The sequence below is a fragment of the Arachis stenosperma genome, chromosome 5 (genome assembly GCF_014773155.1).
Source record: "Arachis stenosperma cultivar V10309 chromosome 5, arast.V10309.gnm1.PFL2, whole genome shotgun sequence".
Lineage (NCBI taxonomy): Eukaryota > Viridiplantae > Streptophyta > Magnoliopsida > Fabales > Fabaceae > Arachis > Arachis stenosperma.
Window position 1 is genome coordinate 24,821,955 of NC_080381.1, and position 13,621 is coordinate 24,835,575.

Sequence of the window (13,621 nt, forward strand, 5' to 3'; positions counted from 1 at the left end):
CTGCTATAAATTCCAGATAATTAATCACAACTAATACATTGAATCGACAGATTCATGTTAACGTGTTAGTTTCACAGTCAATGTTCAGCAATTTTTCAACTACACAATGCTATACAAATTACTGCAAGAAAATTCATACTAATCCTATGTAAATCAAACCTCAGGAACTTCATTAGATTCAAATTCATAATCCACCTCGCCTGGATTCAGCTGACAATCCGAGGTTGAATGATCCATTATCTTCAAAACGAGTTCAAACTTTAATTTCAGAAAATAACAAATCAAAATAGAAAATGAAACTCGAGTTGCACAGAGAGAGGAAAGTAACGTAAACGAAGAACATACCAGTGAAAAAAGGATAGGAAAAGAACGATGGAGAAGAAAGAGGGAAGACGCGCGAGAAGAAGAACAACCAAATCTCAAAATAACAAAAACAAAGAAGGAAACAAATCTTTTAAATTTGGTAGTTAGATATACGCGGGATCTTATATAGCGCGTGTATACAACGTATGTGGAGCAGCGCATTTTTTTGTTTTATTGCTTAATGAACTTGTAAAGCACAGAGCTTTTCTGAAAAATATAATGATCAAATCCAGTTGTTTGTATAATTGTTTTTAGTAGGTAATTTGAGAGTAAATTATCAAATTAGTACTTAAAAGATTACGCTATCTTTAAATTAGTCTCTAAATGATATTTTAATCAAATTCGTTCCTCAAAAATTTAAAGTTAGTTATGTTAGTCCTTCCATTAATTATATAACTGATGTTGTCATCATTTACAAAATTAGATTAAATTAGTCCTAATTGATAAACCCTAATCCCAATTTCATGTATAAATATCCATTCTACTATACATATGCAAAATCTGATTAACAAAATTATATGCACGGTCCATCTGTCTCAAACACCTTTGAGAGTAATCTCCAAACTTACCATAAGTAGCCCACAAGGCTTGCATCCAATAAAATGTATCACAAGTGGCCTATAATCACCAACACCAGGAAGAATGGGTGATAATTTTCAATCATCTCTTCATAACGATTCACAAGAACTCCCCCAATAGTCATGCAAGTAGTAACCATTCTCAAGGTACACTTTTTCACCCAAATAGCCCTGTTACAAGAAGGATACGAGGCTTGTTCCGAGCGATGAAATTTGAAAAATTAATGTATTGTTGGAGCCACCTTTTGCACCATTGGTCCCAATTGGTAATTTTGGGGGCCTAATGTGTATGGTGCGTTTGCAGGTTACTTCGTCGTTGTTGGATGGCTCGTCGACGAGGATCGTGGAGATATCAAAGGTGACATAGTTGGTGGTGGTGGTGGTCGTTTTTTGTAAGTGTTGTTGTTCTTCGAGGATGCAGCCGTGCGAGTTGAGGTGGTGGCTGAGATTATTGAAGCCTTGTTGAGGGGTTCCGAACTTGCCGGCGCCAATGGTGCCGTGGAGGATGATGACGGTGAGGAAAGAGCATAGGAATGTGAATGGCGTCGTGGTGGAAGGCACGGCAGATCTGACAAACCCCGTTGGGAGGGGTTTTTTTCTTACTGAGAGTGACGAAAAGTGTGTGGTTAAAATGCGAGTGAGTAACGTTTTGTTAAGGTATAAAACAACGTCGTTTCATATGGTGACCATGGATCTTAACGTGCCGTGTCAGTTTTTGTTAATGGCGTTAACAAGGATATTGACGGAAAAATTAACGTCATTAATTTAAAATTTTTAAAAAATATTAAAAAAATTATTTGATGACTAATTTAAAAATTATATGGTTTTTTTTATTTGTATATTTAGAATTTATTTGGGTGAACTTCTAAGAAAATATCTTTTTTTGAGTTATTTTTTTTTTAAAGATTTTATGAAAAAGTAAAAGTAATTTTATATTTGAATATCGCATGCAAAAAGATCTTTTTATTTATCAATTATATTTGGATATAACAATATAAAAATATTTATTTATTTATTTATTTATTATATGAAAAACGTCTTTTTTTTTAAAAGAAAAACATCTTTTAAAAAAAGATATAAATTACAGCTTCTCAAAAAATATTTTTTTATTTTTCTAATGCTTTTACTTTTACTACTAGAAATTTGTCAAACACACTAAAAAATAAAAAAAATTCTGAAAAAAAAATTTTTTATCAAAATAATAGTGCCCAAACAAACACTTAAACTATAATACCTATTTTATTATCTCATCTTCTAATTATTATTCTATCAAAAATCACATCCACACCCATTTTACGTATCTCAATTAGTGATAAATCCATTGAGAATTTCCGGGAACCAATTTAGAGTATTCTCCATCTTAACTTCAGTGTCTTAGGTTAGTTTCGTATTAAGAGTAATGCAAAAACGAACATCTTTACCAATTATGTAGATGCATATAAGCAAAACTTGGGGTGGATAAACCACTAGTTTCTTTCATGATTAGATCATTCAATTTTTCGATGGAATTTGGATATTCCTGTATTATTCAAATCAAATAGCTTTAACACGTTAAGAAATTATATTACAACATAAATGAACATATAATACATGTTACCAACAGCATAAAGAAAGTGCAGCTTAATCTAGCATCTTGAATTCCAATGTAGCCCAATGGTGGAGCTAGTTTTCATGCTATCGCATCTAAGAATCTGATCCGGTGAGATTTTCTGTGGAGCTGCCTCAGCATTTTGAATCAAGACTTCTGCAACAAATATCATTTCTTCCTTCTTTGCTCTAAACCTTAATATTGTTGTGTAAGACTAAATACATGGGCAGCAAGACATGAAAAAAAGAAGTTGCTACCCCACTGTACTGCATTTTAAAATAAAGAATCAAGCAGCAATGGAAACCCCAAAATCATGCCATGGCATCTGCCTGTTTTCGAGTCAACCGAGCATATAAACCATCTTTTAGGAGAAGTTCTCTATGACTTCCAATCTGCACAGAGAGAAGTTATTGGCAGCTAGAATTCAGATTATGACAAATGGGGCATAGTGAAAACAATAAAGCCTTGCAACATAATAGAGTTATGTCCCCACGCTATTAAACAGTCTGATTAAACTTATGAAAAAAACAATCAGATTAAAAACTGGAAGAGAAACAATTAGGGACTGTTTGGTGTGAGTTCATATTTATATTGCTTTTTACTTTTAGACGTTTCTGAAGAAAAAAGTATAAAAATTAGTTAAACAATAAAATTCCTTTCATTGCAAATCGAATCATTCTTATTTTTATTATAGGATTTTAAAAATAGATATATTGAAAATCAAAATTGAAACCAAACAACCCTTACTGTCTTCAACTCTTCATGGTCCTGTCTAATGACCATCATGATCCAGAATAAGAACTTCGGGGAAAATCCAGTAATTTTTTTTTCTTGTTTTTTAAATAGAGAACATGTATAAACTTGTAACCCAAATTTTCATACACCATTGAAGATGACAGAAATCAAGAAAGGAGGAAACACAAGAAAATATCAAGGGTACATCAAAAGGGATTATTAAAATGTTGATAAGATAATTTAGGGCATTCAAATTAAATCAACGCTTTACAAACCTCAACAACTTGACCACCATCCATTACCACAATCCTGTCAGCGGCTTGTATGGTGGAAAGCCTGTGAACCAAGTCTGATACATCAGGAAAAAGAAAAAGAAAAAGAAAAAAAGAGACAGGATACTATCTAATGACAATCATAACACCAAAGAATCTATATCACCTGTGTGCAATGACTATGACACTTCTCCTTGATGTAGAGTCACTTCTGACGGATCGAAGAACACCCTACATAGAATTGATGAATGCATCAGTGCCTTAATCTCTCTATATTAACATTTAGTGTGTCTAATTACCAACTGGTTAATAATAGGTTCCAGAAACAACCTTGACGTTATGTTCACTCTCAGCATCCAGTGCACTGGTGGCTTCATCAAGGATCAATATTTTTGGGTCCCGAAGGATGGCTCTAGCAATAGCGATTCGCTGCTTTTGACCCCCACTTAATAGATCGTCGTCAACAACTGTTTCATAACCGTTAGGAAGTGCTGTGATGAAATCATGAGCATAGGCCTCCTTTGCAGCCCATTCAACATCCTCCTGTGTTACATCGCGAGTACATCCATATCTGATGTTTGAACTAATATCCATCCGGAAAAGCTTGGGTTCCTACACAAGCAAAAACTGTTAGGTCAGAAGGAAAGAGCAATATTTATTTACTGAATTTCAACCATGTTGGAAAGACTTAAGAACCTGTCCAACATATCCTATTCTCCCTCTCCACCACATGATGTCAAAGTCTTTAATAGGAATGCCATCTACCAAAATCTGGAATAAATAAAAACTCATGTCGATAAATATTCAAATAAAAAATGTAAGCTACTAGTAAGACCCTTGCCTCACCCGCATTCAAACATAGATTCAGAACCTTCTTCTTTTTAGCCCTTTTAATGGAAAGTCAACATGTAAATGAAACCATCCAAGTCTGCGCTCAGTTTATATGAGATATACCTGGCCACTTGTCGGCTCATAGAGACGAAGCAAAAGGTTCACCAGTGTGCTTTTTCCGCTACCACTAAGACCAACCTATACCGAATCAAAAGGAAAAAGTAGATTAATCTCTTGAGCAAAGTGCAGGGAAGGAATGTATTGAAGGTGCTACAGGCAATTTCTTTTCTTACAATTGCAACCACCTCACTGGGATGGACCACAAAGTTTACATGTTGCACCACAGATACCTGCCACAACGTCAGTGATTAATTGAGCCTGTATCACTGACAATAACTTAAACACGTGTACATGGAATGTCAAATCGAATATAACATGTTAAAATATCACGCAAACAGAGAAGTGATGGCAGAAGAATTCAGAATTCAGAATATATGTCAATAGTAAACCATTCCATTAATTTGAGAAATTGTGTTGTATGGGATATTCGTGGAATAAATTGTCTATAATGAAGAATGATTGCATGAACACTGAGATAATATGATTCAAAATGTTCTGCCCCTTTTCCTTCATCCCTTTCACACAAAGATTTTATTTTTAAATACACTTAGTTCAAAGCTTATATAAAGCATGCATTTTTTCTAAAAGGACATAAACAGTTAAACTTCACAGCATTGTTATTTGATACCCAACTTACACTACCAAAAAGGGAAAAAGAATGCATCAACAATTTTGGAGGCAGAGCAAGCTTTTAAAAATTGCTGCATTGAAGTCAATATTTTAATTTTAGCACCATTCACAGTGTAACCGAGACATGGAGGAGTAAGAATATAAAAGTTTCTCTATAGAAACCAAATAATGATGCTAGCAATAGGAGATCTACCGTTGGCCTTGAAGGGTAGCGAAAAGATACATTTAGAAACTCAATTTGCCCCGTCAACCCCTGCAACTTTACTCCTGCGAAAAAATTGTCCCCAATCTTCATTATATTTAGAATTAAATGAATGATGGAGGGTTATGCAATAACTCAACATTTCAATAATAGGAGACTGTCCTTTTCTCTTATTTTTAGATAAAACCTTTTCAATATGTAAATTACTATCACTATTTTCCACAAATTTCTTGGGTTCGGAAAATATTAATGTTTGATCCACAAGTAGTTGAAAGTTGCACATGCAGACGTAGGTACCAGCAGTCTCGTAAAGGTGGAAGAATGAAAAGCCTTAATATAGCTCTCATAATACTTGCCTCTTTCTGTGAATTGGCTGCTAGGTAAGAGATCCATTAAATGGAATACTTTTTCACTAGCTCCAACAGATTGCATCAAATTGGAAATATTGTCTCCCACCCACCAGGTTGAATAAATTAGCCATTCACTGTATAGTATAAACTTAGTAAGTTTCTCAGCAGTAATATGTCCAGCAAGAATAGACATCCCTCCAAACAGCACAGCGATAACCTATAAGATAAAAGATCCCCATAAAAGCAGCAGTCAAGTACAAAGGTTTAGTTTACCTAGACTTCTGAATTAAAATAAATTAATCAAACTTCCTTCCAATAGCAAATTAAAGGTCAAAGGTGAAAACAGGGGCAAATATCTCAAAATAGATAAGTATAAAAATTTAGAATCCTTATTATACCTGAGTTGAATGATAAAGAGCATTGAAGCTTAAATTCCAAAACCCATATGCAGCACTTTGTCGCAGGCTTATGTCAGCTAATTTCTCCAGCCACCATTTGTACCTGTCAATAGAGATGAATATAATTAGCAGAATAATGGGAATAAGTAAGTAACAAATAAATTATAATCATAATAACATCACCTTCCATGTTCTACTTCTTCTGTTCCATAAACACGGACAGTTCGAATGAGAGACAAGGTCTCTTGAGCTACCTATGATATAATAACGAGAAAATTGTTACAATAGCATTTATGAATTATAAAATGAATTACATCACAAGGCATCATATTCTACATCATTTGCAGAAGCAGTGACTTCTTGGATCAACCTTGCTGCCTTTTTCTGGTACCTATGTAGAAATATATAACAAAATTAACACCGGTGGAATAAGGAGACAAAATAAGGCAAAAAGTAGATGCCTAGGGTAAACACTGTTAGGGAATGTTAAGAGATTCCTTTGACTTTTACATATTGACATCTTCTCTAAAATGGAAATTAATTAGCCTCTATTGTGTGAACCAATTAAGAGCAAGTCATAGCATTCATGAGCAGTATGTTCTGATAGATACACTCCTTTTTTAGACATGATGCCTCTGTTAGTGCTATTTAATTTGCAATTAACACAAGAAATGGAATTGCAATTTTCTAAAGGAGATATTTGAAGAAAATCAACCAAAAACTTTACCTTCCATAATGTACCATAACTGCTCCTAACAGGATGCATATCATCAACGTACATAAACCAAGTGGCCAAGACAAAATCACCAAGTAGATTAATGAACCTGTCCCCTAACAACATGAGAAAACTAATTTAAGTCTTTTAACATGTGGGATGACTTATATGGATATTTCATCTTGCACAACTAATTCATACCTGAAGAACATTGCGCAATATCAAGTTAAGATCATTTCCAATAACCCTAGACACTTGTTGACAATCTGCCCCGAGTCTACTTGTCAAATCACCAACTGTTTCAGAGTCAAAAAATGATATATCCTACAATAAGGGCACTGCAGAATGAGTTAAACCATACACCAAGAGAAAAGATAAATAAATGAGGGCAACAAACTTATAGTGTTATTAAGTGCTGCGGCAGAACCTGAAGAATAAGGGAAGAGTATAATGTTTCTCTCATTCTCTTAACCTGCACATATTTGTAAACACATAAATCATTGTTTCAACACACACATGCACACACACACAAATCGCCATTTATATAACATATATGCAGACCAGATCTGAAAGTAAAAGCTTATCAAATTGCATAAAGATCACTGCTCAAGTACAATAGTCTTAATTTGATAACTATACTTATTTCATTATGACCTAGGCTATTTGTATTTTTAACATAAAGCATTGAAGTCCCAAAACCCAAGTCTTGTTTACACAGGACAGAGAAACTCACCAAAATCATGTTTGCAATGCCAAAACAGCAACCTCTTATCCCACTGAAGCATAGGAAAACTACTTGTTAGCCACCATATCTCAAATGAAAAACCAAAAGTTTCAAATGAACCACACTAAAAACAACAAATAAAGGAGGGCGGAAAAGTAAATGATCTTTGGCATTCAAAATTAATTTTAGATGCAAACCAAGCATGCTCTAACTAAATCAAAACCAAAAGTTCTTTAACAAAGTTTTAACTCCTAGTTACAATAATATCTTCAATACTTACAACTGTCATCGGAATCTTAACAATGCATTACTATATTCTACTACATAAAATACACTAAAAGAAAGAGGAGAATAATTCATTGATTCCCCCTTTTGGTAAAGCAAAAAAAGCAATTTATGAGTATCAGCAAGTAGAAAGGGAGATTAGACCATACAAGATTTTGACCTGCATATTCCCGATATCACACACAACAGAACCAAAAGCCGCACATTCTGGTGAAAAACCGCAATCTCCGCGCTCTGCGCCGTGAAAATCGACGCCGTCAAGAAATGCGGTATTGAAATCTCAGAAACCTGAAAGAAAGAAAAAAAAAGTCATACAACAAATTCTCGAAAAATCAAATGTTCCAAAAAGCAGCAAAAGAAGAATGGGCAGACGCACCGCCGCGAAAATGAGAGCGGTGAAGGCGGCGAAGATGATCCAGCGGTCACGCGCGACGAGGTGCCACATCTTGCCGAGTGCGCGCCAGACAGAAACCGGCTGAGCCAGTAGCTCGATTTCGATGTCGTCGTCGAAGTTCCACCAGGATCCACCGGGGAGAATGGAAGGGAGGAAGCGGAGCCAGGTTCGGAGAGTTTGGAGGAGAAGGAACTCATCCCGAGTAGGAGAAGTTGATTCTTCGTTTCTGGAATGTTCTGGAATGTCCTCAAGGGAAACACCGTTGATGGAAGAAGAGGAAGAAGCAGAAGATTTAGGGAGAATGCGCCTGGAACGAAGAGAGGGTGGGGTTGTTAAGGTGTTGGGAGCGAAACCAAAGCGCTTTCTAGGAAGTGTGATGAGAGTTTTATTACTGTGTGGGATGAGAGGGAGTAGGGGAGGTTGTGAAGCTGAGAGTAGAAGAGGCATGGTGGTGGTGGTGGTGGTGGTGGAGTAGCAGAGAAGAGAACATAGGAGAGAGAGCAAGAGTTTTGGGGATAAAGTTACGAGTTTGAACGTGCGAGGGTGTGGTTCATGTGTGTCAGTGAGAAGAAAAAGAGAGCTGCGGTTCCGGTTGAACCTTGAGTTTGCTAGGCTCTCCTTTCACCTACCATAAAATCCATGCACTTATACGACACCGTTTTCTGTTCCAGAAAGCCAGAATTGCCTTCCACGTGCAAAATAGTGTTGCACATTTTCACACCCATCTGATGCTTCTTAACTCTTAAATAGGAGAATTTTCGAAGTGCCTAATCTAATCCATAAATATTATTTATTTTCATTTATAATGTTTGAAAAATATATTAAAAATATTGTTTTTGTATAGCTATGAAGTATTTTGTACAGTTAATAGTTCGTTCACTTTGAAATGTTCTTTGGATTTTTCGAATTGGATGAGTTATATTTCGATTGAAGAAGAACATGAAGCATAAATACCTGCAAAAGACATCCCATAATCAAATAAGACTAAAAATTAGAAATTTTTCACATACTTTTTTAGTGAAGAATTTACTTTTTTTATATATATATTATAAGAAAGTAATAGTTGATCTGTTAGAATAAGATATAAAGATTGCAAATAATAATCGAATTATAATTTTTTTGTACGATAAAAATCGAATTATAAGGCAATTATACTCGAGTTGTAACGGACAAATCATATATATAATAAAGTAATAAACAATACTTAATTTTGTTTTTGATTCGTATTAAATATGTTTTGGATATATGCAACTATTTTAAGACCATGCTAGTTTTGAACTCCTTAGCTTGTAATAAATTAATAGTAGTAGTTTTGACATAATTAGTAATGCCTGTATGTGTGAGTTATGTACGTACTCTATCTATGCATGTTTTGTTTGTTTTAATTTTAAGTTGGTTTTACATAAACACACAGGGATATAGAGATACACGATCGTGTTTGAAAGTAGAGATATGTATAGAGATAATATGTCTAAAGACATTAAATTAGTATATTTTGTGTACATTCTGACTAAAAGAATACGGAGACACTAACAAGGGACACAACTTATTTTTTATTTTTTCTTTCATTATTTTTCTTAATTTTTTATAATTATATTTTTTATTATTATATTTTTCATTTCAAATTTTTAGAATGAAAAAAATGAGAATAAATTAGATTTTCATAATTTGTTCTAGTTTATTACCAAATAGAATACAAAAACATAAAAATTTGTGTTTCTATCCATCAGTATCTTGTCCTGTCTTGTTCTTAGTGTCTTCTTGTCTTGTTTTCGAAAATAAATGCAGCCTAATTTATGGTACTCAATTACAACATTGTTGCTTGACTTGCTTGCACTTTTTATTTTTTATATTGGGTTGAGAATAGCATTTTTTTAGATTATGAATTGTTGAGATATTATTTTTAAATGTGATACCGATTAATTTAAAAAATAGAAATTGAATCTTTTCATTTGTGAAAAATACAAAAATTAAACTTTTGATTTGTGAGATAAAAATCAGACCCTTCAATTTTCGAAATACAAAAATCGTACCTTTTAATTTTTATTTTAAAAAAAATAAAAAATTTAAAGTATAAAAATTAGATTCAGTAATTTTGATATCTTTTACGTTATTTTTAAAAATACTTAAAATTATTATGTTAAAGAATATCACCCATCTCACATCTACCAAAAAATAAATTAGCCGCTTGCTTGCCCCTTACATTCATCTCTTAAAGGAGTGCACACAATGACTAACTAGTAGCTACAAAAGAATATTCAACTAATCACTACTCAATGTGAAAAAATACAAATCTGTGTGTCACATTGATGATACAATGATACCATATGAAGTTATGAACTGCAGCCTTGCACACTTAATGTTTTAATTGCCCTTTAAAACTCCGAAAAATCAAACAAATGAATAGCTCTAGTTACAAAAAAAGATTCATGATATTCTTGTTTCGGATCAAGCTCAAATTTGTAAACTGAAAAAGTGAAAGTCCAATATCCTTAAATCAAAATAAAAAAAATTTATATATGATCAAAATTACAAATTTAATAATAATTAATATTTTATTTTATTACTTTATAATTTATTTTTCATTTTAAGCGATTTTATCCTTTTGTATCAGTCAAGTGTATTGCATAGAACTGCAAAGTTCGCAACTAACTTGCTTATTCACTTACGAAAACTTTCACATCCATTCCTTATTCTTTTTTGTAACTTTGTAAGTAATGTAATGTCCACATTATTCAAGTGAATCAAGTCACTTTTTAATTTTAAAATGGATGAGAGTACGTTCAATTTGCATAATAATAATTTTTAAAAAAAAATTATTCCATATTAAAAAACACTAACCTTTCTAATAAAAGTGCATATCACACCATTTCAATTCATAAAAAAAATTGAACTTAATTAAGTAATTGATGGAAATATTAATAACGGTCAAAATATGAAATATTTTCAGTCGATTAGTTGGAGATTTTGCACCGAATTAAAAGTTAAACTTTAAAGTAATCTCTGAAATTATATTTGATATTTATTGTGGTCTCTAAAATTAATAATTCCTCAAATTCATCTCTGCAAAATTATACTCCAAAACTCAAGTTCATCTTCCAGGTAATTTCTGTGCAAGTGGCACCGTTAGAAAGCTAGTCTGGACTCCACTGTGACATGTTATAGATGACGTGGTAGGAGAAACTTTTTGATGGCAAATTGGTCTATGTGTGAAATTTAAAAACCCTAATCCCCAATTGATTGCACCATCTCCAGACTTTTTGTACTCATGTCCTCTGCTGGATTCGAGAATCTCCAAAGTGAAACGAGATGGCTAGCGCGAGTGACACAGCTAGGAGCTCGACCAATCCTCGCTCCAATGGAAGCGTTGGTAGGAGAACCACTAAAAACAAAAATTCGTGTTTACCAAATTGGTATGGGTGTGGGGCACGATCGGTTTTAAGATGGTCAGAGGCCCTTCTTCAGTTACCAAACTACATCGTAAGTGGTTGCTCTTGTTTACTATGTTCTGGATATAATTGAGGCTTATTCACTTCCAAATTCTCTTGAATGTAGGTGTCGACTGTAGTTAAGAGATAGTGTGGGTTGTTCCTATGAATAGATAAAGTTCAAGAAGAAGATATGATAACAGTTAATAGTAGAGCAAGTCCTTTAATTGACAATAAAAAATGGAAGATGAAGATTATTTGGAAGCCTGAAGTTTGAATTAGGATTCTAAAAATGGGTGGGACTATGTTGTTTGTATGCATATTACTGGTTATTGTGGTTGTTCTATTTTTCAAGTAGGATAAGCTATTTGGACAATTATATCTGGCTAAAAATAAATGAGTTGTGCATATGCACATTGTATTGCTGTACATTTTTTTAGCTTTCAAAAAAATAGAAATTGACAGCATTTCACATATTTTTGTCTTTTGGGACAAAATAAAAAATCAATTCGAAAGAGTTAAAATTCATATTCATTACATAAAAAGACATAGCCAAAAATGTTGTAAAACAAAGTATGTCAAGGTTCCCAAAATAAAGGTTTTACCGAACTTAAAAGAGTTTATCCTAATTAAGAAAGCATTTAAAGCAAGTATTCTAGACAAAAGAGAAAGACAAAGACACTAATTATTCTCTATACATAATATTTTATGTCATCATTTGTTGGTTTTGGGTGGCTTGAATCTAGGAGTAGGCACAAATTTCATGTAGTTGACAAGCCTTGAAACAGTCTCCTGTGTTACTCTTTGCATGGAGTTTGGTGTGGTAGTTGCGAGTAAGGTGTTGGCTAGTGTGGTAGTTGCAGGTGGATTGCTTGCTGATGGAGTGCTTGTGGCTTTGGATAACTTCCTTTTAGGAGGGAGCTTTATTGACTGAGTTGGAGCGGAAGATCCCTATGTAAGAAACATGTTAAATGATTAATAAAATTCATAAGAGTGTAGATATAATAAAATCTATACAAGCTACATTTGCAAACCTGTTGAGAGTCATCAATTTTTGATAAAATAAGTTGACTAAGTTGAAGCTGTATTTCAATTTGAGGCTGTAGACTAAGTATGACATCACCACCATCTACAGCTGTAGCTGAAGCAGAATTATTAGCCTAACTTCCATCAACATCAGTAGCAGTATCAGTTACAGCAACTGCAGTTGCTGCTTCTTCATCAGCAACTCTCTTGCCACAATATCTTTTGGTGTGTATTGTTTCACTACAGTAGCGACAATGACCTTTTTTATAAGTTATTTTCAACTTGGTCTTCTGCTTTATACTACCACTTGGCTCCTCATCAATATCCTTTTTTATTTTTTTTTTAATTGGCCTTAGTTTCTTCCTGAATATTGGTAATTGAGGTATGTTATAAGGTGATTTTTTCTATAGTGCTTGGCTTGGAAGTAGGTTTACATAAAAGGCATATGTGTAATTATATGCTTCCATAGTTAATCACTTGTGACAGAATTAATCTAGTCTTTTATCAGTTATTGCCAATGCAGCACATGCGTACACACATGGCATCTCTGCACAAAAAATCTCTATCAATAAACAACTAATGTCAGATATAGACATAATTAAATAGATAAACTTAAATGCATGAGATTATACCACTCAACTGCCAAAAATCACATATGCACAACCTCTTTTCCAAGTCCACAACCATGTTGATTGGCTAGCCATGGATTTTAAACTTCTCATAATTTATGTCACCAGACCATATAGACACCCAATTTTTGAATTCTTTCCTTTTTTTTCCAACCTACTACACTGGATGGGACGGAGGTAGGATTCTAACATGAGCATTAAGCTTCACCTTGTTCCTGGCTATAGACTAGCATACAGCCTAACTTCCTCCAACAATGTGATAATAGGCTTAGCTTTGACTTCTTTGATCTTAGAGTTAAAAATCTCATAGGTATTATTGTAGATGTTGTCAATTTTAGAAAAATTACTGAAGA

The 13,621-nt window shown here is 33.6% G+C and overlaps 1 protein-coding gene across 2 annotated transcripts; it reads right to left on the bottom strand.

Moving 5' to 3' along the window:
• Positions 1-2,372: 2,372 nt before the first annotated feature.
• On the bottom strand, positions 2,373-8,774 carry LOC130982731 (ABC transporter B family member 26, chloroplastic). 2 transcript variants are annotated; one of them, XM_057906805.1, is made up of 18 exons: positions 8,168-8,774; positions 7,952-8,079; positions 7,516-7,558; positions 7,210-7,254; positions 6,984-7,106; positions 6,795-6,898; positions 6,404-6,458; positions 6,251-6,321; positions 6,068-6,170; positions 5,676-5,886; positions 5,311-5,384; positions 4,661-4,717; positions 4,491-4,565; positions 4,233-4,307; positions 3,867-4,148; positions 3,703-3,767; positions 3,540-3,600; positions 2,373-2,921 (listed from the first exon to the last, which is right to left on the bottom strand). In XM_057906805.1, exons 1-18 carry the CDS (start codon positions 8,630-8,632, stop codon positions 2,841-2,843), a joined length of 2,118 nt encoding a protein of 705 aa, XP_057762788.1. In that variant the 5' UTR covers positions 8,633-8,774; the 3' UTR covers positions 2,373-2,840. The 2 variants fall into 2 exon arrangements, with proteins under 2 accessions (XP_057762788.1, XP_057762789.1); XM_057906806.1 differs by having other exon boundaries at positions 2,378-2,921; positions 7,941-8,079; positions 8,168-8,272.
• Positions 8,775-13,621: the final 4,847 nt, after the last annotated feature.

Coding starts and splice junctions, on each gene's coding strand:
- LOC130982731 (XM_057906805.1), bottom strand. CDS start 8,632: ATGCCTCTTCTACTCTCAGCTTCACAACCTCCCCTACTCCCTCTCATC. Junction 7,107..7,209: donor ACTCTTCCCTTATTCTTCAG/GTTCTGCCGCAG, acceptor CCCTTATTGTAG/GATATATCATTTTTTGACTC. Junction 5,887..6,067: donor CTCTTTATCATTCAACTCAG/GTATAATAAGGA, acceptor TTTATCTTATAG/GTTATCGCTGTGCTGTTTGG.